At 35.2% G+C, this 20779-nt stretch overlaps 1 protein-coding gene across 15 annotated transcripts in view; it reads left to right on the top strand.

Moving 5' to 3' along the window:
• MFF (mitochondrial fission factor) overlaps positions 1-20779 on the top strand; it is a 34904-nt gene that overhangs the window by 12797 nt on the left and 1328 nt on the right. For 4 of the 15 annotated variants that reach the window (XM_027119647.1, XM_027119607.1, XM_027119619.1 and 1 more), the window contains 6 exons: positions 3761-3849; positions 6591-6665; positions 11762-11920; positions 15572-15604; positions 17107-17166; positions 20317-20401. In XM_027119647.1, the coding sequence (XP_026975448.1) occupies positions 3761-3849; positions 6591-6665; positions 11762-11920; positions 15572-15604; positions 17107-17166; positions 20317-20401 (501 nt within the window). The remainder of the gene's footprint in view (positions 1-3760; positions 3850-6590; positions 6666-11761; positions 11921-15571; positions 15605-17106; positions 17167-20316; positions 20402-20779) is intronic. The other 11 variants (XM_027119682.1, XM_027119665.1, XM_027119707.1 and 8 more) reach the window with 8 other exon arrangements.

Below are 20779 nucleotides of genomic sequence, written 5' to 3'. Positions count from 1 at the left end.
AGTTACTGTTTCATGGCCCTATCGCATGGGCATTGTATTCACTGCTGACACATGTATTCCATGTTTCCTTCCCATTGGGTTAATTATTTTTCCAGGTAGTTTATTATTTTAAATTTTGGACAGTGAATATGTTTTGGGGGGTAAGACTGTTCACCCCGATTGTTTGGCCCACATTTTTAACTCTGCTTTACCTCTTCCAATAAAAGTCCCACAGCAATTCACAGATTAATGTCTCTGAACTATTATTTTTAAAAAGAGAATCAGTATCCATTAATTTGCTGAATAATTCTATTCAATAGTTATATTTTTTTATTTCTTAACTGAAAATGCAACTAACTTACATACTATTTGAGGATAAATCTCCATTTTTCACTGAGATTATACCAAATGATTAAATGGAGGATTTTCCTTTCTCTCTCTGGACAGAATTAAAAGAAATCCTTTTCTTAAAAAGGTAAAATTGTTTAAAAAATACTAAAAAGAATAAAAAACTGCCTAAATGAAAGGCATAACACAAACATTTCAGAAATCAGTTTTCAATCTTAGTTTTTGCTACAGATTTTCTGAGGGTTGTTTAGTAATCACAGTGGTTATGAAGAACTAGGCTATGGTAGGATCTATGTGCTTGTAATACTTCCTGGTTGTTTTAATATAATTACAGTTTTTTATTTTGTATGTGTTGAGAAGTAAAACAAGTGTCTTGTTAAAAAAGGGAGTACACGGGAATCAGTATATATATCCGAAAAAAAACAAAAACACCAATACGAAAAAGATACATGCACCCCAGTGTTCATAGCAGCATTATTTACAGTTGCCAAGATATGGAAGCAACCTAAGTGTCCATCCGTAGATGAATGGATAAAGAAGATGTGCCATATATACACACACACACACACACACACACACACACACACACACACACACACACACACACACACACACACACACACATACACATAATGGAGTATCATTCAGCCATCACTCAGCCATAAAAAAGAATGAGATTTTGCTGTTTGCAGCAACATGGATGGACTTGAAGGGCATTATGCTAAGTGAAATAAGCCAGACAAAGACAAACACTATATGGTATCACTTATGTGGAATCTAAAAAATACAATAAACTAGTGAACATAACAAAAAATAAGCAGACTCACAGATATAGAGAACAAACTTAGGGTTACCAGTTTGTGGGAGGGATATGAGGATGGGAGAGTGAGAGGTACAAACTATTGGGTGTAAGATAAGCTACAAGGATGTATTGTACAACATGGGGAATATAGACAACATTTTGTAGTGACTAAATGGAGTGTAACTTTTAAAAATTATATAAAAAAATAAAAACAGGGACCAGTATAGGGGAAAATACTGAGGCATCTGAGCAGATTCTTGAAGGAGGGACAAACTCTAGATAAATCTAGAGAACCAGTAAACAAAGACCTCGGGGACACTGATTTGTCCAGGATTCTGTGAACAATCGAAAGTAACTCAGAGTATAAGCACATTAGAGGAGAATTTTATGCCTATAATTAGACACAGAAGACCCTGTGACCTAACTTCCAGGAAGTTACCTGAAGCTTGGAAACTTATTTCTCAGCCTAAGGAGTGCATGTAAGTTTTATAATGGGTAATCAATGCAGGATGGTTCTGAATGACATTTTAAAACCTTGAATTGTCAATTGGATCTCAATAATGTTGGGAACAAATGTAATTAATTTTTAAAAATCGTTGAATTGAAAAAAACAACCATCGTGATTGTGAACTAAAGGGGAAAGTATTTAAAGATCACCGTGTTGCTTATCACCTCAGGCAGTATCAAAGTTCTTTGGTATTACAGTATACAGGCTGGTCATATGAAGGCATAACAAATATATGCTTTAGTCTTATGTTGTCTTTTTCCTCAATATGTTAGTAATGTCGAGCTTAATGTTCCTGTTAAGATATAATTTAAATCGGGTCTCAAATGGTGAAAATAACAGACCTAGGATCCTCTACTTTGTCAGGTTATGTTGGAGTCATAGACTAATTTGTCTTGTCCTGTCTCTTCCTATCTGCTGAATGTTAGTTCTTACCACATAGCAGGAGGAACAGTTCTAATATAGTAGGAAATTCATCTTGATCCCTACAACGTGGAAGAACAGTTCTCTAGAAAAAGCAAGCACAACTGTGCAGTAGGTAGGCAGGCAAGCATCAGTGGTATTCTCACAAAGCAACCCAGTACTGCTCACTATGAGTAAAGTGTATTTGATTGTGGAGGTGCTAGTTTTTATATATAAATGCCTTCAAGTAATTTTGATTTTTGGTTTAACTGTAAAGAACTCTTGCAGTAGGCTCTGAACCGACTCCTTTTCTGTTTTTTTTTTTCTTTTGTTTGGATGGGTAAATGGTTTACAACCATAACCAAATCTAAACCAGTCTCTGAAATTATGTGCTGCATAGTAGTTTTAAGTTTTGCTGGCATGAAATACAGGATTTATTCTGTTTTGATGGTGCTTATAACCTGATAATCTATTCCCAAGTCTTTGAGCATTAATAGATACTGGGTGTGCATTTTTGAAAATCTTAATTATCAAGTCCATTGTTTCACACACCAGTTGTCCTTTACAGTAAAGTTCAAATTTTTCTTTAACCATTAAGTTGCCATGGGTGTTTGTAGTAAAAAAAAAAAAGACGAAAAAAAATTCTAAAAAAGAAGTGAAGTTAATGATTACCATTGTTCTAGTTATCTATTGCCCCTTAATAAGCCACCCTAAACTTAGTGGCTTGAAACAAAAACAAATAATTTTGCTCATGGATTCTGCGGGTGAGGTATTTGCATCAGGAATAATGAGGAAAGCTTATTTCTGTTGTATATTATCTGGGCCTAGGCTAGGAAGTATCAAAGGCTGTTTATGACTCACACAGCTTGAGGCTGCAGTCATCTAAAGGTTTACTCACTCACATGTCAGTTGATACTACCTGTTGTGTGGACCTCAGCCAGTATTATTGGCTGGTGCACCTACACATGGCCTTTTGTGTGGCTGCTTGGGCTTCCTCACGTCATGGTGTCATTGTTCGAATCTCAAACAGCTCCCCTGGGGAAGGGGAAAAAGGCAGAAGCCTTATTGTTGTTTATGACCTAACCTCAGGAGTCACATTGTATCATCTCTGCAGCGGTCACTAGAGTACCCAATTTCAAGGGAAGGGAACATAGATTCTATTCCTTAATGGAAAGAGGTCAGTGATAACATTTTGTAAGAAGAGCGTGTGAGATGGAAGATTGTGGCTATTTCTAGAATGCTAAAACCTTTAAGCTAGTAAAACTTTTTTTAAGTCTAGTTTTCAGATATCCAACCAAATCTGAATTTGTTTTAACCCCAGAAGCCAGGAACACTTACTTGAGTACAAATATATCCCATGTCCTATAGTGTTTGTGCCTTTAAAAACTATTGTAAATTGTTCTTAAATAATGTAAGTATATTGTATAAATTATGATAAATAAAAATATTAATAATTGTACCAAGTAAGATTGATACTTAAAAAGAAACTAGAATTAACTTTTTTTGTAAAGAAGATAAGCATTCCTAAGTTTATCTGCATTATAATAAGTAGGGTGTTCTTTTTTTTAACATGTCTACGTATAATACACATACCTGGTAGCAATTCTTGGTTATTTCTTTGTAAATTTTGTGGCTAGTCTTTGATAAAGGTCCTTTTGATGCTAAGCAGTTACTAGGCTATTAAAAATATTCTCTATTCCTTTCCCCTTCTTTGTGCCTAACAGATCCGTGCAGTTGGCAGGCTAAAAAGAGAACGCTCTATGAGTGAAAATGCTGTTCGCCAAAATGGACAGCTGGTCAGGACTGACTCCATGTGAGTAGAACCACTAAGCATTGTATCTCCTTCATTAAGTTTTCTCCATATACTGTCTGTCCTATCCTTTTCTAAATAATTTATTTCCTTTTTTAAACTCAAATATTAAAAAAAAGAGGAGGAAGTGTATGTTTTATGCCTAAGAACCTGGAGAAAAAAATAATTCTAATAGTGTTTGAAATCTACTATACATTTACATCAACTTTATATTTTTGCAATACTCTTTATAGCCTTAAAGTCTGACCATTTTGTTAGTTGTGAGAATTTTTCAATCCTGTTATCCTCTTCTATGTGTATGATAGTCTTCTATAAATATGATTTGCTTATTTTGGAAATCTCCTATAAAGTATACTTAAGAAAAATTGATAAAAGTAAGTGCTCAGTTCTATGTAGCCTTCCAAAATGCTTATCTAGCATATAGGTTGGGGGGAAAAATATAAAATAAAAGGAAAACAATTTATTAAGGAAGCATCTTTATTTTCAAGTTACTCAGTTTGTCATAAGATTATCACAGGATTAGCCCTTTCCAGCTCTGCTTCTTATGAGCCATGGTAAACAATGTAGCGTAAGCAAGTCGAACTTTTTTACTTTCCAGGATTAATTTTTAGCTCTCTGCCACTGAGTCATTGAATTCTTGGATCCCTTTCATTTTCCAAAAATTTAAATACATTAACAGACTATTTGTGTCAACCTTTCTTGCTCATTTGGTTACATTATACCCTGATCTTAAAGCTACCCCTCTATAAGATGTTTTAAATTGGGCAAGTGCTTTTTGTTGTTTTATTAAAATTAATGGGTTTTTAAAAATAAAATATCCCTTTAAAAAACTGGTCAGAATTTTAAGTCTCAAAGCCATTGATGATTTAGATTGTTAATGTAAATTAATGTTTCTTCCTCATTAAATTTTCAGTCAGTTTTCATAAGCTCATTCTCCATGAACCATATTTGATATCAAGCATCATATTAGCTTCTCAAACTGACTTTTATTTTTGGCCACACGGCACATGGGATTTTAGTTCCCTGAGCAGGGATCAAACCTGCACTCCCTGCTTTGGAAATGTGGAGTCTTAACCACTGGACCACCAGGAAAGTCCATATTAGTTTCTCTGGGAACGGCCAAAGAATCAGATGATACGTCTCTCACAGAGCTTGCAAATCTAGGTAAAAGCAAAACATTTAAATTTACATACAAAATAACTAGAGCACAATGCAATTATACTATTTCTGTTAAACCATATCAAGTTCTAATTCAGACTTGACTAAAGAGTATAAGGATGCAGAAGGGATTTTGTTAGGGGTAGGATCTCTCTTTTTTTGTGTTAGGTGCAAAGGAGAACTATAACAGTTCTCATTTCTTGGGGAAGCTTTAAATGTCTCCTCAAGTAGTTAGAGTTATTCTGAAGGGGTATATAGGAAGATAGTAAGTTTAAAAGAATATATGTCTCCTTCAGGGAAGGCCTATCTGCAAGGTTAAACCATTATTAATATGAAGTTTTTATGATAACTGTATGTTTCCCTGAAGGTACCTGGCTTACAGTGATGTCAGCCAGTCCATGGAATCCGTTTTTCTAGAATATATTCGATTATGTTAACAAATGGTGAAAAGACCATATAATTTATGGTGAAGGTAGCTTCTTGATATTTAGTACCCTCTCAGAATGATTAAACTTACACCTGAGGGCTTTTGTTATTTTCTATTTGTAATACTTTCTAGGCACCAAAAGTTTCTAATAAACTTTCCTATTATATAAAGATATGGCTTATTGTTTAGGTCCGTAATTACTTTGAAACTTCCCGTTAGTGAAATAAAAACAGGACTGTTTTACTATAGCATCATTTTTGGGTTTTTTCCCCACAAAGTATATATTATTGATAGCTGAGTTAAGTTGAAGAGAAAGGAAACAGCTCTATTATATATAAAAACCAGCCCAGTGAAGTATGATTTATAGTAAATGATTAGTTCATAGATATTTTTGCAGTTACCTATAATGTAAGTCCTCATAACAGAAAAGGTTAACAAAGTTAACTAATATTTGAATTCTTTGTTTCTTTAAGTTGCCTTAATGGCATTTTTAAATAAAACAGAATCTCGTGTTTTAATTTTTGGTAGTAAAAATAACATGAATATTTAACTATACAATTTTTGCAATGAAATGCTTACATTACTCAACCATACTTTTTGTTTTAGTAGTTATTTATGTTACCGTTACCTGGTAACATACTTAACCATCTTTTTGTTAATAATGTAACCTTGCCCTTTCTTCTCCTACCATTATTAATTTTATCATTTATAATTGTATTCATCTTTAAGAATCTACATTGAGTGAACTTTAGAATTTTAATATAATGAGCACATTATGTATTTAATGTTGGCAATGTGGTAAGGAAGAAACTATTAATATAACATGGCTGTATTTTACCTCTACCAAAGTAATTATTAGACTCTTCCTGTCTTTACCTACTGTAGTCTTTTCTTTGTAATGTGAGATTACTTATGTGTCATTGTGCACAAACCATTGCCTGCCTCCACTTTATTTATTCCTTGGCTTTAAGAATAGAAGTCTATATGGGTATAAGAGCAGAAACACTGGCCTTTGTTTTCTTATTTACCTGCAAGAGACAATAGGATTGATTATTGTCAGCTATTGACACAGAAACGATTGACCAGTAGAATCGTATTTAGCTTTCTGTTTGTGTTATAAAAGCTGAATATATAAAAAGAAGCATAATTATTATTTAAGGTGGCACAGATCAGATTCTGCTCCAAGAAATAAAATTTCAAGGTTCCAGGCACCGATTTCTGCACCGGAGTACACGTAAGATTTTATCTGCTCTGCTTTTCACAAATAGGAGTTGTTCTAATTTTGCAGGCTTTTTGTTATACTAATATTTCACCAGGTAATTGGCATGTAATGCCCTAATTCTTTTACTGTTTGGCTTTTTAGTACCTCTGTTTCAGGATTTCTCAAGCTGTCATCATACACTTTGTCAAGAAAAGAAATAACTAGACCAAGGAAGTTATGTATGATTTTGGGTATAAGGGTGAAAGTAAAAGGGAATAATTTACACCAAGCATCCTTTTACATTTCCTTCATTTTGCTCTGGTTGGCACATTAGTCCTCTATAGATTCAGTTGAACGAGGTTCAGTGATCCCAATCTTTTTGAAAATTTTAGCATACTATCTTTTCTTGTTCATTTTCACCCAGAAGGACAAAGAGTCTGAGTGTAGTTTGTCATTAAGTTTTTTTTTTTTAATTCCATAGATTAAAATTATGCTTTGGAAGAATATTTTGAGATCATTAAACCCACTCTTTCTGTACATGTGCTAGAACTAGGTGTGGGAATGACTGGCCTCCTAAGGGGAGGGGGCACTTTGGCGTGCAGTATAAGATTCATCAGCTAATGTAGTTCTCAAGTATCAGAAGCCACTCTGGCAACCAATGATTTTTCTCCTGTTCTCATTCTCTTGTTATGCTTCTAAGAACTAGTCAGTTACCTTAGTGGCAACAAATTAAAGCTTTCTCTCTATTTAAAATTTCAAAAGAAATTTTATGGTACAGAATTTGTACCATAATGGTACAGAATTTGTGTTTCAGTGAGAATTTTTTCTCCCCCATTTTACTGTTTTACCTTTACTGTATTTTTGGAAGAGGCTGGACCCTCACCAAAGAGATAATCCTCACAGTTTGAGAAACACTGTTCCTATGACAACCCACGCAGAAAGAGGTGTTTGACTTTGGACTTACCTTGTAATAATGACATAGTTATGCCAAGTAAATCTTTTAAGTTTGAGTTCTGACATTGGCTAGTGTTGTTTACTCAGCAGTTGTGTAGTAAGATTTCCTGTAAGCATGAGGGAGAACTATTACTAATGAAATAGCATGGTAAATGTAAGTGCTTTCTTCAAAATGTCCTTACCTTTTTTTTTTTTTTTTTTTTTTTTGCGATACATGGGCCTCTCCCATTGAGGAGCACAGGCGGCTCCGGACGTGCAGGCTCAGCGGCCATGGCTCACGGGCCCAGCCACTCCGCGGCATGTGGGATCTTCCCAGACCGGGGCACGAACCCGCGTCCCCTGCACCGGCAGGCGGACTCTCAACCACTGTGCCACCAGGGAAGCCCGAAAATGTCCTTATCTTTTATGAAAGAAAGAGATAAAACAGATTTTGCTGTTTTATAACATTACTAGGATCAATTTATCATCAACATGCATTTTTATTAAATTACTAATATTATACCTTCTGCTTAAATAATCTCAGTGCCTTCGCAATATGTTTACTTTTTCACAGTAGTTCATGCGTCAAAACAAACAAACAAAAAAGCCAGAAAGTCAGTCCACTTTGGTTGGGTGGATGCGTGGACAGAGATGAAACTCAACTCTGAACTGTTTCCTGTCACAGTTGATGCCAGTGCTGGACATCCCAGCTAGCGTCAGACCAGTTGCTAAAATGGGGCTTATTCTTTTTCGATCTTAAATTTTTTTTTGAATTTTTGAATTTTATTTTATTTATTATTTTATACTGCAGGTTCTTATTAGTCATCCATTTTATACACATCAGTGTATACATGTCAATCCCAATCTCCCAATTCATCACACCACCACCACCACCCCTGCCGCTTTCCCCGCGTGGTGTCCATACGTTTGTTCTCTACGTCTGTGTCTCAATTTCTGCCCTGCAAACCGGTTCATCTGTACCATTTTTCTAGGTTCCACATATATGCGTTAATATGCTATATTTGTTTTTCTCTTTCTGACTTACTTCACTCTGTATGACAGTCTCTAGATCCATCCACATCTCTACAAATGACCCAGTTTAGTTCCTTTTTATGGCTGAGTTTAAATTTTTTTATTTGTAAAGAGACTTGCAAGACTGCTTAAAGCTTGAAGAAGAAAGAATTGCTAGACTGTTTCTTCTAATTCGGGTGAACTGTGGTCATCTTATGATTTAATCATTCAGTTCATCTGTAGATAGAAATAAATATTAACAATCAAGGGCATTTAATCTATATGTACACTGCCTAAAGTGTTGTATAAAATGCTTCCTACTCTGTTTTTGCTGTTTATGAAAGATTGCCATGTACATTAATGAAAAGTCAGATTTCTTACTAATCTTTGAAACGAATTTCTTTTCAGAAACAACCTGAAGTCCAAATATGTTTTTGATATTAGTCTTTGATGAAATATCTTTACTAGTATTGATGAAGACTTAATTTAACTTTTATCTTTCTTCATAAACATGTTTTCTTATTAAGTTACAATTACAGACCAGGTAGGATTTTTTTCCATTTAATACCATATTCCAGTTTTATGTGATCATAGAATCTTAGAATTGAAAGTGATCTTATAGACTGTTTTTAAAACTCAGTCTTCTGTGCATTCCATGTTAAGAATTCCTTGCAATTAATCTGAAAATAATTTATTCTAGATTACCTGATTTCCTGTGCAGGGACAGGAAAAACTTGTACTTTTAGAACTTAAATAAACAATTCCTACTGCTTATTTCTGACAAAATGAGTTCTATCAAAGGAAGCCTTTTGGGCTTCCCCGGTGGCGCAATGGTTGAGAGTCCGCCTGCCGATGCAGGGGACACGGGTTCATGCCCCGGTCCGGGAAGATCCCACATGCTGCGGAGCGGCTGGGCCTGTGAGCCGTGGCCGCTGAGCCTGCGCGTCCGGAGCCTGTGCTCCGCAACGGGAGAGGCCACAACAGGGAGAGGCCCGCATACCGCAAAAAAAAAAGGAAGCCTTCTTTCCTTTTAAATTTTAATGGGCAAAAATGCATCAAACTTTTTTCATGGATTTGGATTCAGTTTGTCGGCGTTTTTGCTGTAAGATTATAATTCTAAATATTGATCATTATAGACTTTAATATGTATGTAGCTAATTTATTTACTAGTACAAAGTGATATGTGAAGTGTTCAATTTAGCCCCAAAATACGAAGACAAATGCTTTAATTATATCAATAGATATTGTACTGATTAGTGTTTTAAAACTTGCTTAAGTATAAATTTATCCAGGTATGTTGGCACTGCTATCAAGAAGAGTGTAAGATGGATTGCCTGTTTATGTTGACGCAGAACTGGCCACTCCATTCCTGCCTCTGGTGACACTTTTCTAACATGAATTCAGTCTGGTTTCTCACAAAGAGCAAGAGCTTCAGGTTTTCTCCATGCTGCCTAAAGAGAATGAATTATGAGTGCAAGGCTAGTACCTAGACTTTGAGTCCCAGATATACTGATTCTTTTACTCTTCTTGGATACGCAGGGTGGGTTTTGCCAAGTACCGTGGGTCAGTTGATAAGCTATATATATATATATACTGTTGTTGATACGTTATATATATTACAGAAGATTCCTAGTCTGTGGACAGATGTTTAAGGTAACCATCCATGAGCCTGCGTCTGAAAAATTGCATTTATCTTGACACGATTAGGCCTAATTCCTATGGTGAATCAACCCTGACAGATTAATTTCTCAGTATGCCAAGATTTGGCTTACATCTTTGTTTTTTAAGTAGTCTTTGGAAAACATGGTTTTCATGTTTATTGTACTTCTCACTTTGGATCATCAAGACATTGAAAGTTATTCACAAAATTGTGGAGAAGATTTTGTTTTTAATTTTCTGGGACTCTGGGAATAATATTAGATGACAGTTACCCCTTCAAACATTATTGCACTTATTTTGTGGTTCCCAAACAAATACATGTTAAGTTAGAAAAGATTTACACAAATCAAAATAAAATCTTTTATCTTTTCAGTTGTTCACCGTCTGCTCCACTTTCACCCTTTTGTGCAGAATACAAAAGGATGAGGTTTAGTCTAAGGCGTTCTTGCCCTGACACTGAGAAAAAATATTGAGCCCACTTCCCATAGTCCTCTTGTAACAAAACCTCTTACAACAAACCAGATGCCAAGTCCATATATCAGTTAGATACCTCATATGGCTGATCATGCTCTAACATTAGACAGGCCTCTGAAAGTAAAGAGTTCAGGTTAGAATTGTAAAATTGCTTCATTCAAATGCTCTCAGCTTTTAGGAGGTGCTGTCAGGGGAGCCAAAGAAATTGTGAATCGCAACTCACGTGTGAAAGAATGGTTAAGATCACTGTCACTGAGCAACCCAGAAATAGCTGTTTAACATCCATCCTTACCTTTTCACTGTATTCACAGAATTGGGAGTAGTTTTATGTTTTAGTCATTTAGCTAGGGAACATATGCTTTAATGTAATTAAGTAATCAAAATGCTTTCGTTAGCTTTCTGAAACTTTAATTCATCTTTAAATTTACTCCTCATAAACTCAGATTGCTTCATTGTCTTTGTGAAGTATTTGAAATGGCATTTTCATGGAATCACGTTGGATTCATGTGTGTAAACCTTGACGCCTATATACCAGAATTCTCTATCTGACTGTTCTGCCCATCCATAAGTTGCAGTGCAGTGTTGTTTGTTAGAGGCTTGGTTTACTGAATTGGAATGTACACACAAAGCAAAGAATGCCGCTGCTCCGAAGCTGGGGGTTGAATATACTCCTTGCCATAGTTCTCTTCCCTCTTAAAGTTGTTCTTTCATATTCAGTCTGTTCAATTTGATGTTTAAAGCCACAGTTACAGATACTGCATGGTAGCCTGTTTTTTAAAGCAATTTAATATGTTTATTAACTTCTTTGGCTTGACTCTTGGGGGAAAATGAAGGGTGGGAAAAATGGGCAAGAAAACGATAATTCTTAAAATTTGGGGGAAATTTTGGGGAAATTCTTAAAATTTTAATAATTTTAATAATTATTAAATTAAATAATTATAAAATTAAGAATTTTAATAATTCTTAAAATTTGGGGGAAACTGCTGAGCTGAAGTTTTATACAAATCTGACTTGAGTGTTTTTCTCTTCATTTGCTGTGCTTGTGTAAACAGTGTGACACCATCGCCACAACAGGTTCGGGTTTGTCCTCCCCGTATGCTACCTGAAGATGGAGCTAATCCTTCCTCCGCTCGTGGCATTTTGTCGCTTATCCAGTCTTCCACTCGTAGGGCTTGCCAGCAGATCCTGGATGTGCTGGATGAAAGCCGCAGGTGATCGGCCCTGTGATTCGCGCCAACTTTACCGCCTGTCTTTTGGCTCCTCATGAGTGGACTGTGGTGTCTTCCTTTTATGTTCGCGCCTTTGTCTCTTTCTCAGATGCAGCGGTTTAAAACAGCTTGCTTTGCTTTCTTTTAATTTGAAATTATTGTCCAAAATTCACATTTCACAAGGTTCTGTTAGCTTCTCTTCAGTCAGGGAGGGAATTCAGTTAATAACTAATTATACACAGGAAGTATAATGGTTTTTTTCCCAAGACTTTGTTGACCTGTTTTTAAGTACCTGATTCCATTTTTGGATATGCTGAGGGGTACTTTTGGATTGAGTGTGTGATGTTGGACTGAACTGTACTCATTTTCTTCAGTAAGTCTTTTGATTCACTCATTTATGTTACTAATGTGGTTGGATTAGGAAGCAAATCTGAGAAGATGATATCAGTGTAGCTGCCAGGACGATTTTTTTCTTTCCTCTTAACTAGGGATTTCCACACCTGTACTGAAAATCCCAGGTGCTGTTGTCTTTTTAATGCTGATTTTTTTTCAGTATGGATAGTGTATCTAACTTTCGAACATCTCCAAGTAAAATCATTAGTAGTGTATACTTAGACTTTGTTCATTCAAATAAATTTTTTGCCATTATTTCAAATACTTTTTTCTCCTTGCTTCATTACTAGATGGTGTTTTAAAAAGATGGAATTTGGGAGCTTTTTTGGCATAGTATGAGGAAGGTACAGTCAGTTTCACTTCAACTCTAAACATTTTATGTAGTAACTCTGTGAGTCAGTGTTTGAATTTTCATGATCATTTTTTTAGACTGTTAATTTTGCATTTTGAAGAATTCCCAATAAATTCAGCTGGCCCTTCAGTAAACCTTTTTTGTTACTTTAGGAACTGATATGTCTTATGACTTGCTCTGAACAAACTTTTTATTAAGTGCTTTTGACCCTCACATAAACCCCAGGTGTTTCACCTCCTGCTACTCAACTAGTGTTTCTGACCCTTCCCAGGGCTCCCATACGTGTGGGTCCAAGGACTTAAAGCTGTACCAGAAAGAGCATAAAAGAGAAAACTCATGGCAGGGGGAAAATTATATATACATCTATGGACATATGTATTCATGTATAGGTGTGTATGCATGTGTGGGTGTGTGTGTATATATATATATATATATATATATCCCTCCCCAAAGGTTTAGAGTCCCTCTTATCTCTTTGAAGCTTCAAGGACTATCTTAGGATATTTGGAGCCTGTAAGAAGCATCATGGTTCAGAAGAAAAAAACATGGATCAAGGGAGGGGGTCAGATTTAATCTTGATCCACCCCACTGAACAGCTATAGCTATATGATGGCCTTGGGCGAATTGCTTAGCTTCTCTGGGCCTCATTTTCTTCATCTATTTTTAAAAAAGAAGCGTAATACTAATATTAACCTAGTTTTCTGGATTCTTATGAGGAATCTTCCCCCCCTCCTGCTTTTATTTAAGATATAGGGATAATGGACTCAAATTGTTTATTTAGTGTCATGGGAGATCCTTAAAAAGATATTGAATATAAAGTACCTGGCACCTGACTAATATTTCCAAAGCCCTGTTTTCTCCTCCCTCCTTAACATAGATTTATTCTTCACCAGGTATCCTCTTTAACTTTTTAATTAAAATAGGTCCTTAGAAGAGACTGGATTATTAGGTCAAATTACATCATATTAAATGCTATTATAGTGAAAATATCTGAATGAGAAAGATGTTTATAAATCCTATATAGATTAAAAGCTAGATGACAAAGCCCCAGTATGTTAAAATTATTTGTCCCATCCCCCTACATATAGACAGTTCAGTGCAGTATATGGAAACATAGTTGGATTTTTTTACTCCTTAATGGAAAAATTTTGCCTCAAGCTCACAAGTACAAAAATCTTACTAATTATAAAATTTACTTTGTATTCTTTTATTTATAAAAAAAACTATTTTGAGCTTTAAGTGATTTTTTTTAATTGTAATAAATTGATAACGAAAATTCCCTTTTTTGGGAAGGAAGTATCTTATTCACTTAAATGAGATTTTTAAAATCCATAAAGTAGTTGTATTAATAATTCTTTGCTCCTGGATACACACCTTGGAGCCTGGAGGATTAGATTCTCATTAGTGTTATTGGATGCTTTCAATTTTGAAAGTTTTTTTTTCCCCGTTGCACTGAAATCTCTTATGATCAGATGTTCAGCAGGATTTAATCAGAGTTGTAAGTGCCAAATCAATTTTTATTTCTACTACGAGAACTGTCTAGCATGACTTACCAGATATAAGAAATAGGAATGTGAAATTTGGATAATATTCTATTTGCATGACTATAAAATAATACTGCTTATAAAGTTTTAAGTGCTTTTATGTTCCTTGCTCTGTACATCATATTTTTTCCTTTCTGCTTTTTATTCCTGGCTGTTATGCTAATGCAATATCTTATCTTTGGTCTTAAGCCATCACATTAGGTATAGTTAAATTAAGTTAGAACTATTTGGCAGAATGAAAGACAAAAACCTGTCTGCCTGTTTTATTATCATAAAATAATGCATTTTCACAGTTGTTTGGCATGAGAACTATTTTTAGTTTATACTTTGAGGGACACTGTTGAAAGGTTTATGTATTTTTGTTTTCTCATCTTGAGCACTTACATGATCTAAAACCAAGTTCATCTGAAAACAAAGTTAAATCCTAGGTATACATTAGAAAAGTTTATTTACATAGATCAGTGCTGTGCATTTGGAAAACTGAGGTGTCAAAAATTTACCAAAACACCTGGGACAAGCACCCAGGTGTGTTCTTTGGATTTAAAATGCTGTTTAGTCCTTGCTGGTTATGAGATGCTCATGTCTTCTGACACCTGCTAGAGCTCTGTATCTCACTCGCCAATGCAAAATATTAACGTTTTTAAAAAGAAACTTAGTCCCTATGAAAGAACATGATTTAAGTATTGACAGATTAGTCATGTTCAGCATGCTTAAGTTTTACTTTTAGAAGGAGCTTGAGGGACTTCCCTGGCGGTCCAGTGGTTAAGACTCCACGCTTCCACTGCAGGGGGCGAGGATTCGATCCCTGGTCAGGGAACTAAGATCCCGCATGCTGCGTGGCATGACCCAAAAAAGGGGGGGGTTGATTATTTCTTTAACAGATTATACTAGCTTTGAATGAACAGAATAAGAAACCAGTATGTAAATAATTTATATTTTTTGCAGGTATCCATATAAATATATTATTTGGAAGACCTAGAAATGCAAAGTTGCAGTTGAAACAGTGTTTGTTATTTATCATTTTTAAATTTAAATTTTTAATTTTTAAAATATTCATATAATTCCTGATACATCCAAACTGTTTACTTACTGTAGAAGTTTTCCCTTTTTTTTAGCAAAGAAACATATTCTACTAAGTCAGACCATTTATTTACTCAAAAATGTCAGTATACAAGTTAATGCGGGAACTTGTAGAGCCTTGAATCTCATTCCCTTTTGCCACTTTAATTACAAAACATATTTTCAAACTTAAAAAGATTTTTTAATGTATTAAGTCATAGTTAGAGTAGAAAGTGGTACTTGAAGTTTCTAACTTTGCCAAATACCTCTCTAATTTACTTTTATATTATATGTGTCAATTGCCAGTGTGAGAAGACAAAATGAAATACGTTGTGAAAGGTAACTGTGTTATTTTCTGGCTCTGCATCATAAAAGGGGAATCTCTGTGGTGGAATATGTTGAATATGGCAGCTCCTTTTGAGCAATGTATGATTTTTTTAGAAAAAGCTTTAGGTGACAAAGCGGTGGCTTCATTTTTAACCTTTCCTATGTTAATGTAGTGTAGGATTGTAGTTAAGTAAGTTTTCCTAATGTCACAGAATAAATTAATTAGTAGGATGGGATGAGTTGAAAACCTGTCTCAAGCATATGTAATTTTTCACTGTTCTTTAGCCAACAAAATAGAAGTCTAACATCTGACCCAAAAGTCTCTTATCCTGTAGGCTCTGGAAATTTTCTTTAAGCACCAGTAGTGCCTTTAGGAAACATACAAGCTAAACATTAAAATTTTCTTGTATAAACTGACCTGACATAAAATAGTGATTTGTATTGTAACCAAAATTCTACAGCTGTGCCAACTTGCAGAAAAAAAACAGTGCATTTGGTACTAAGTGTTTACTGTAAGAATTGTCTTGATACTTAAATTCAGACAAAACCTGATCCGTCTGTAGAGTAGGAGACATTCAAAATAGAATGTAATAATTCTTCAAATCCTTATATGGGTTCTATACCCCAGTCTCCTTTCTCTGGTTATAAATATTGCTGATTACTTTTTGGGGAATTGACCAGTGACCACATAGAGCTTTTGTTTTCTGATTTAAAAAATAAAATAAAATTTATTGGAAAGGTTACTGCTTACCTAGGTAGAGACCTCTAGAATCAAAGTGTGTACTCAGTGAAAATCCAGTGCACCTTAATCTTCATTTCCAGCAGTCCTGTATGTCGCTTCTGGTTGTCTCAAGGTCAGACTCACATATCTGATTGCACTTCCTGTAATGTGCTGCAGTATGCCCCTCAGAGCATGTCCCTGATCTCCTTAGCTCCAGAGCTGAGGCTTACAGTTTTGCTCTTGAGAGCTGAGGGTTTGAATGAGACACAACTATATTAAGGTATCAGGCACTAAGCAAAATTAATGAGGTGGGAGGCAAGGAATTGTGAGAAATGGGAGTTTCTTGAAATTTTTGAGATAGAGCTTTGATATCAGATGAGCAACCATGATGATGCAGGTGCTACTAACCAGTTCTTGACATGCTTCTAAAGTTGCTGGTGATTTTTTTTTCCAACTAGAAGAGAGAAAGTATACATTTTGAACAGAGTTGTCCTCTGTCTTGAATTTCATAAATCAAAATATAAGCACCAAAAAAATTATATGCTGGTGCTATTTTGTTATGAAAAACATAGGTTCCCTTTGTTTTTTACCACATTGTAAGATACTAAACTTATGAAAATCATAAAGTGGAGGACAGTGAGACAAAGATACTTGAAGTGTTTGAAATATATTGTATTGAAACATACAAACATATTTGACATTTATCTTATTTTTGTCTTATTTTTGCTTTTATCTTGTTACTCTCTGGTTCCTGATTCTGTCTTGTGCCTTCTCCCGCACAAACCCGCCTTAGACCTGTGTTGCGTGGTGGGTCTGCTGCCGCCACCTCTAACCCTCATCATGACAACGCCAGGTAAACTTTGAGACTTTGTAATTACCAGGGTAGAGAGTTGACTGAACGTGTAGTTTGCAGGACGTAATGCATGTAGCAGCCACGCCTTTATATTATAGCTTGAATCTCTACAGCTTTTCTCTGAGCACATCCTGTTTTTCTCTGAGAACAGTGAGTCTAATCATTCATGACATTTGGCCAAAAGAGTATAAAGAAAAATAGTTATGATACATTATCATGGGAACATCAGAGACAGGGTATTTAAACATGGTTTTAATAGCTTATTGGCGGTCATACTAAAACACAGAAAAAAATAATCTTAAACCTTGTTTTATGTGCATCATTTTAATTGTTGCCTGAGGTTCTGTCCAGCATTTCCTTTTTAGTTGTTAATAGTCTGTAATGTCACTTCCAGTGTGTAGATAAATGTGTCTGTAAAGCATCATCTTAAATTGGGGGAAATCAGCATTGGTAACCTGAGAAGTTAAATGTTTAGAAAGAGAATTTAGTTTTAAGAATTTTTGTCATCCGTTGATTAAGCTTTTCTCTCTTACTTTTGTCCCTTTCACACTTTCAGATATGCTTAGCCTGAGTAGTTATTTCTTCCTGTCATGCACAAGGACAGATAGAATGGCACATACGAATACTTCGAGGTTCTCAGGTGCCAAAATCTCATTTCCCAACTTCTTGGGTTAAAAAAAAAAAAAAAAATTGGTTAGTATTTACAGACAGCATTTCTGTAATTTTTTCAGAGCCAGTTTTATTTATTTTAAGCAGAAATTGATTATCTGTAGCAGTAGATTTAAAACTGTCAGCAGGGGCTTCCCTGGTGGCACAGTGGTTGAGTGTCCGCCTGCCGATGCAGGGGACACGGGTTCGTGCCCCGGTCCGGGAAGATCCCACATGCCGCGGAGCGGCTGGGCCCGTGAGCCATGGCCGCTGAGCCTGTGCGTCCGGAGCCTGTGCTCCGCAATGGGAGAGGCCACAACAGTGAGAGGCCCACGTACTGCAAAAGAAAAAAACAAACAAAAAAAACTGGCAGCATTATTTCTATGATGAGAGGAAGCAAGCTGGCACGTTCATTTTTAGGCAAGAAAAGAGGGAAATACTGGTTTCTCATTAATACTGAATTCAGGTTAGAAAATTGAAAAGTGTGTCCTTAGGGGTCCCTTTCCACTCCGCTGACTTGTTTCTTTTTACAATATTAACTCAGTCCGTTTTAAGTTTTTCCTTGTGTATTTCTCGTAAGTTTGTGATCCTTTTATTTTTCTGTGAAAGTATTTTCAGGCAGTGATCTGACTTAGATTTCTTACAGAGTTTTTAGCTCTGATCAATACAGGTTTTAGTTTTAAGTCAAATTACACAAGTAAAGTCTTTTGTCATATCCTTAGATTTCTTAGCAAATGAAGATTTCCTTTACAGATATTTAAAACCTTAGTTCAGGATCTAAATTATGGGGAGTCCCTTTCAGTTATACTTCATTCTCTCTCTTCAGTCTGGGTCCCTTTACCTTTGAAGCAATTGCTTCTACTGTTTGTTGTTTTTTTCCCAATTATTTATCTCATGTATGACCTCACAGAAATAGAAGAGTTTTATTTTGAGGATAAAGTGTAGAGAAGAGGAATCTTCAACCCTTATGTTTTCCACTAATTGTTTAAGAATTCTGCTTAATGTTCAAAGGAATAATTAACTCAGATGTTTGTAAAGCCATAGTTCTTAGCACCTACTAACTTAGTAGCTAACTTCTCTATCTGATGCCGTTACTCTCGGTATTCCAGTATATTTGCTGTGTTCCCAAGAAGGAAGGGGCAGATTAGGAGAAAGTAAGTTAATTTAGCCCTAAAAAGAACATTTAGAGATTGTTCTAGATTATCTAAAGTCAGTACATACCATCTATCATTGAAACTGCAACCTATGTAATTAAAATCAGCGTTCAGAATGATGACACTGCAGGATTATACAATTAAAAATTGTTTTATGTTATTTATTATTTTTGAATTATTTTCAGTGGCATTTGTAACAAAAGGATTTTCTGAATAGACTTGTCTTTAACGTGTCTGGAGGAAAAATATAATTCTCTTCATACACGTTTGTGTGGTAATATGCTTTTTGTAATAGGGACTTGCTTGAAATATTAAAAATATCAATATTATGCTCTATGTGCCAACTCTGTAGATTACATAGGAGTAACTTTTAAATTCAGTTTATTTATGATCCACTCATTTGGAAGAGTTAATGTGCCATTTTACTGAAGTAACCATACAGGATTCAAATAGTAAGGATATAAATATACGAGGTGAATTATATGGTATGTGAATTGTATCTTAATTAAAATATATTTTAAAAGTGGAAATCTGGGCAAAGAGGAATAATAGCATTTGTGTGCATTTGTATCTCAGAAGTTTATTGTCATTCATTTAAAAATCGGTGCGCCTTTAGAAATAACTGCATTTGAACAAGAAATACTTTTTAATGTTTCTCTAAGGTTTGTCTTAGTGGCTTTCCAGTATTATTTTATACACCGCTTCTTAATTATAGTATTTAAATTCTGGATCTGAATGTAGTGACAGGATGTATTCAGGTGATTTTATAATTGCTTCTATGGAGACACAGTAGAGAATAAGTAATTGGAAATAAGAAGTGAAGAGTGGAAATGGCAAGAGAAGAGGCACTGAGAAGAGTAGGAGAAATAAAACATGATCAGAGTCTTCCTTTTTCAGCTGGAGTCTGTTTACTTTGTGTTCCCTGCCATGAGTCTCAGCAGGGACTTCTGAGGAACCACATACAGACATCAGATGGTGGGAGAATTGTATTTCGTTATATGCTAGCACAGCAGCTCTCAAATCTTTTCAGCCAGGTATCCTTTTTAACACTGCCTATCCCTCTGAGTTGAAAAGTGTCTCCTTATTTATATCTTTAGTCAGGGTTTCTTCTCTTTCTCAAACTTTCAGGACACCTTCCTAGTATTGTAGGTAGTTGTTACGCTAAGCTCTTTCCTTTCCTTTGTTAGTACCCGTTCAGATTGGTAAATATTTTAGTAATTTGTACTGTTAAATACCAGTCTTTTTAACAGTTCTCTGAGCATTACACAATATATTACATGATTTGACTTGCCAGGTACTTTTAGTTCTATTCTAATATTAAATTATATTTTTATTTCTTATCTGCTAGGTATGGCATTTCACATATAGATACAACGATTGAAGGAACCTCAGATGACATGACTGTTGTAGATGCAGCTTCATTAAGACGACAGGTATTTAATGTACCAAATATCATATTATCCTAAATTGTATTCATATAATATTTCAAGTGGTAGTTCCTAACATTTTATCATTTTCTGTCCAGTGGAACCCATGGATTAAAATATTTTATCTATCAAACTATTTATTAAACCATAATTGACTTTCCCATTTTGATTAAAGACATATTAAACCACTATTTACATGTTTTGATCAGCATAAAGCAGTATTACCAAAATGGATTGATGTAATTCTAGCCAATAACAAAGAATCCTAACATTTTAAGCAAACCAGTGCATCCATAAATTGCTCTGAAGCTGAGATGACCCTTCACAGTTGGAGCAAGCGGCCTGGGCCTTTTAACCCCATCACAGACCAGTCGGTGGATTCAT

The sequence above is a fragment of the Aethalodelphis obliquidens genome, unplaced genomic scaffold (assembly GCF_003676395.1).
Source record: "Aethalodelphis obliquidens isolate GAN/ISIS:26980383/991018 unplaced genomic scaffold, ASM367639v1 scaffold2, whole genome shotgun sequence".
NCBI classification, from domain to species: Eukaryota; Metazoa; Chordata; class Mammalia; order Artiodactyla; family Delphinidae; genus Aethalodelphis; species Aethalodelphis obliquidens.
Note: the sequence above shows the minus strand (reverse complement) of the source record. Positions and strands in the feature narration are given on the sequence as shown.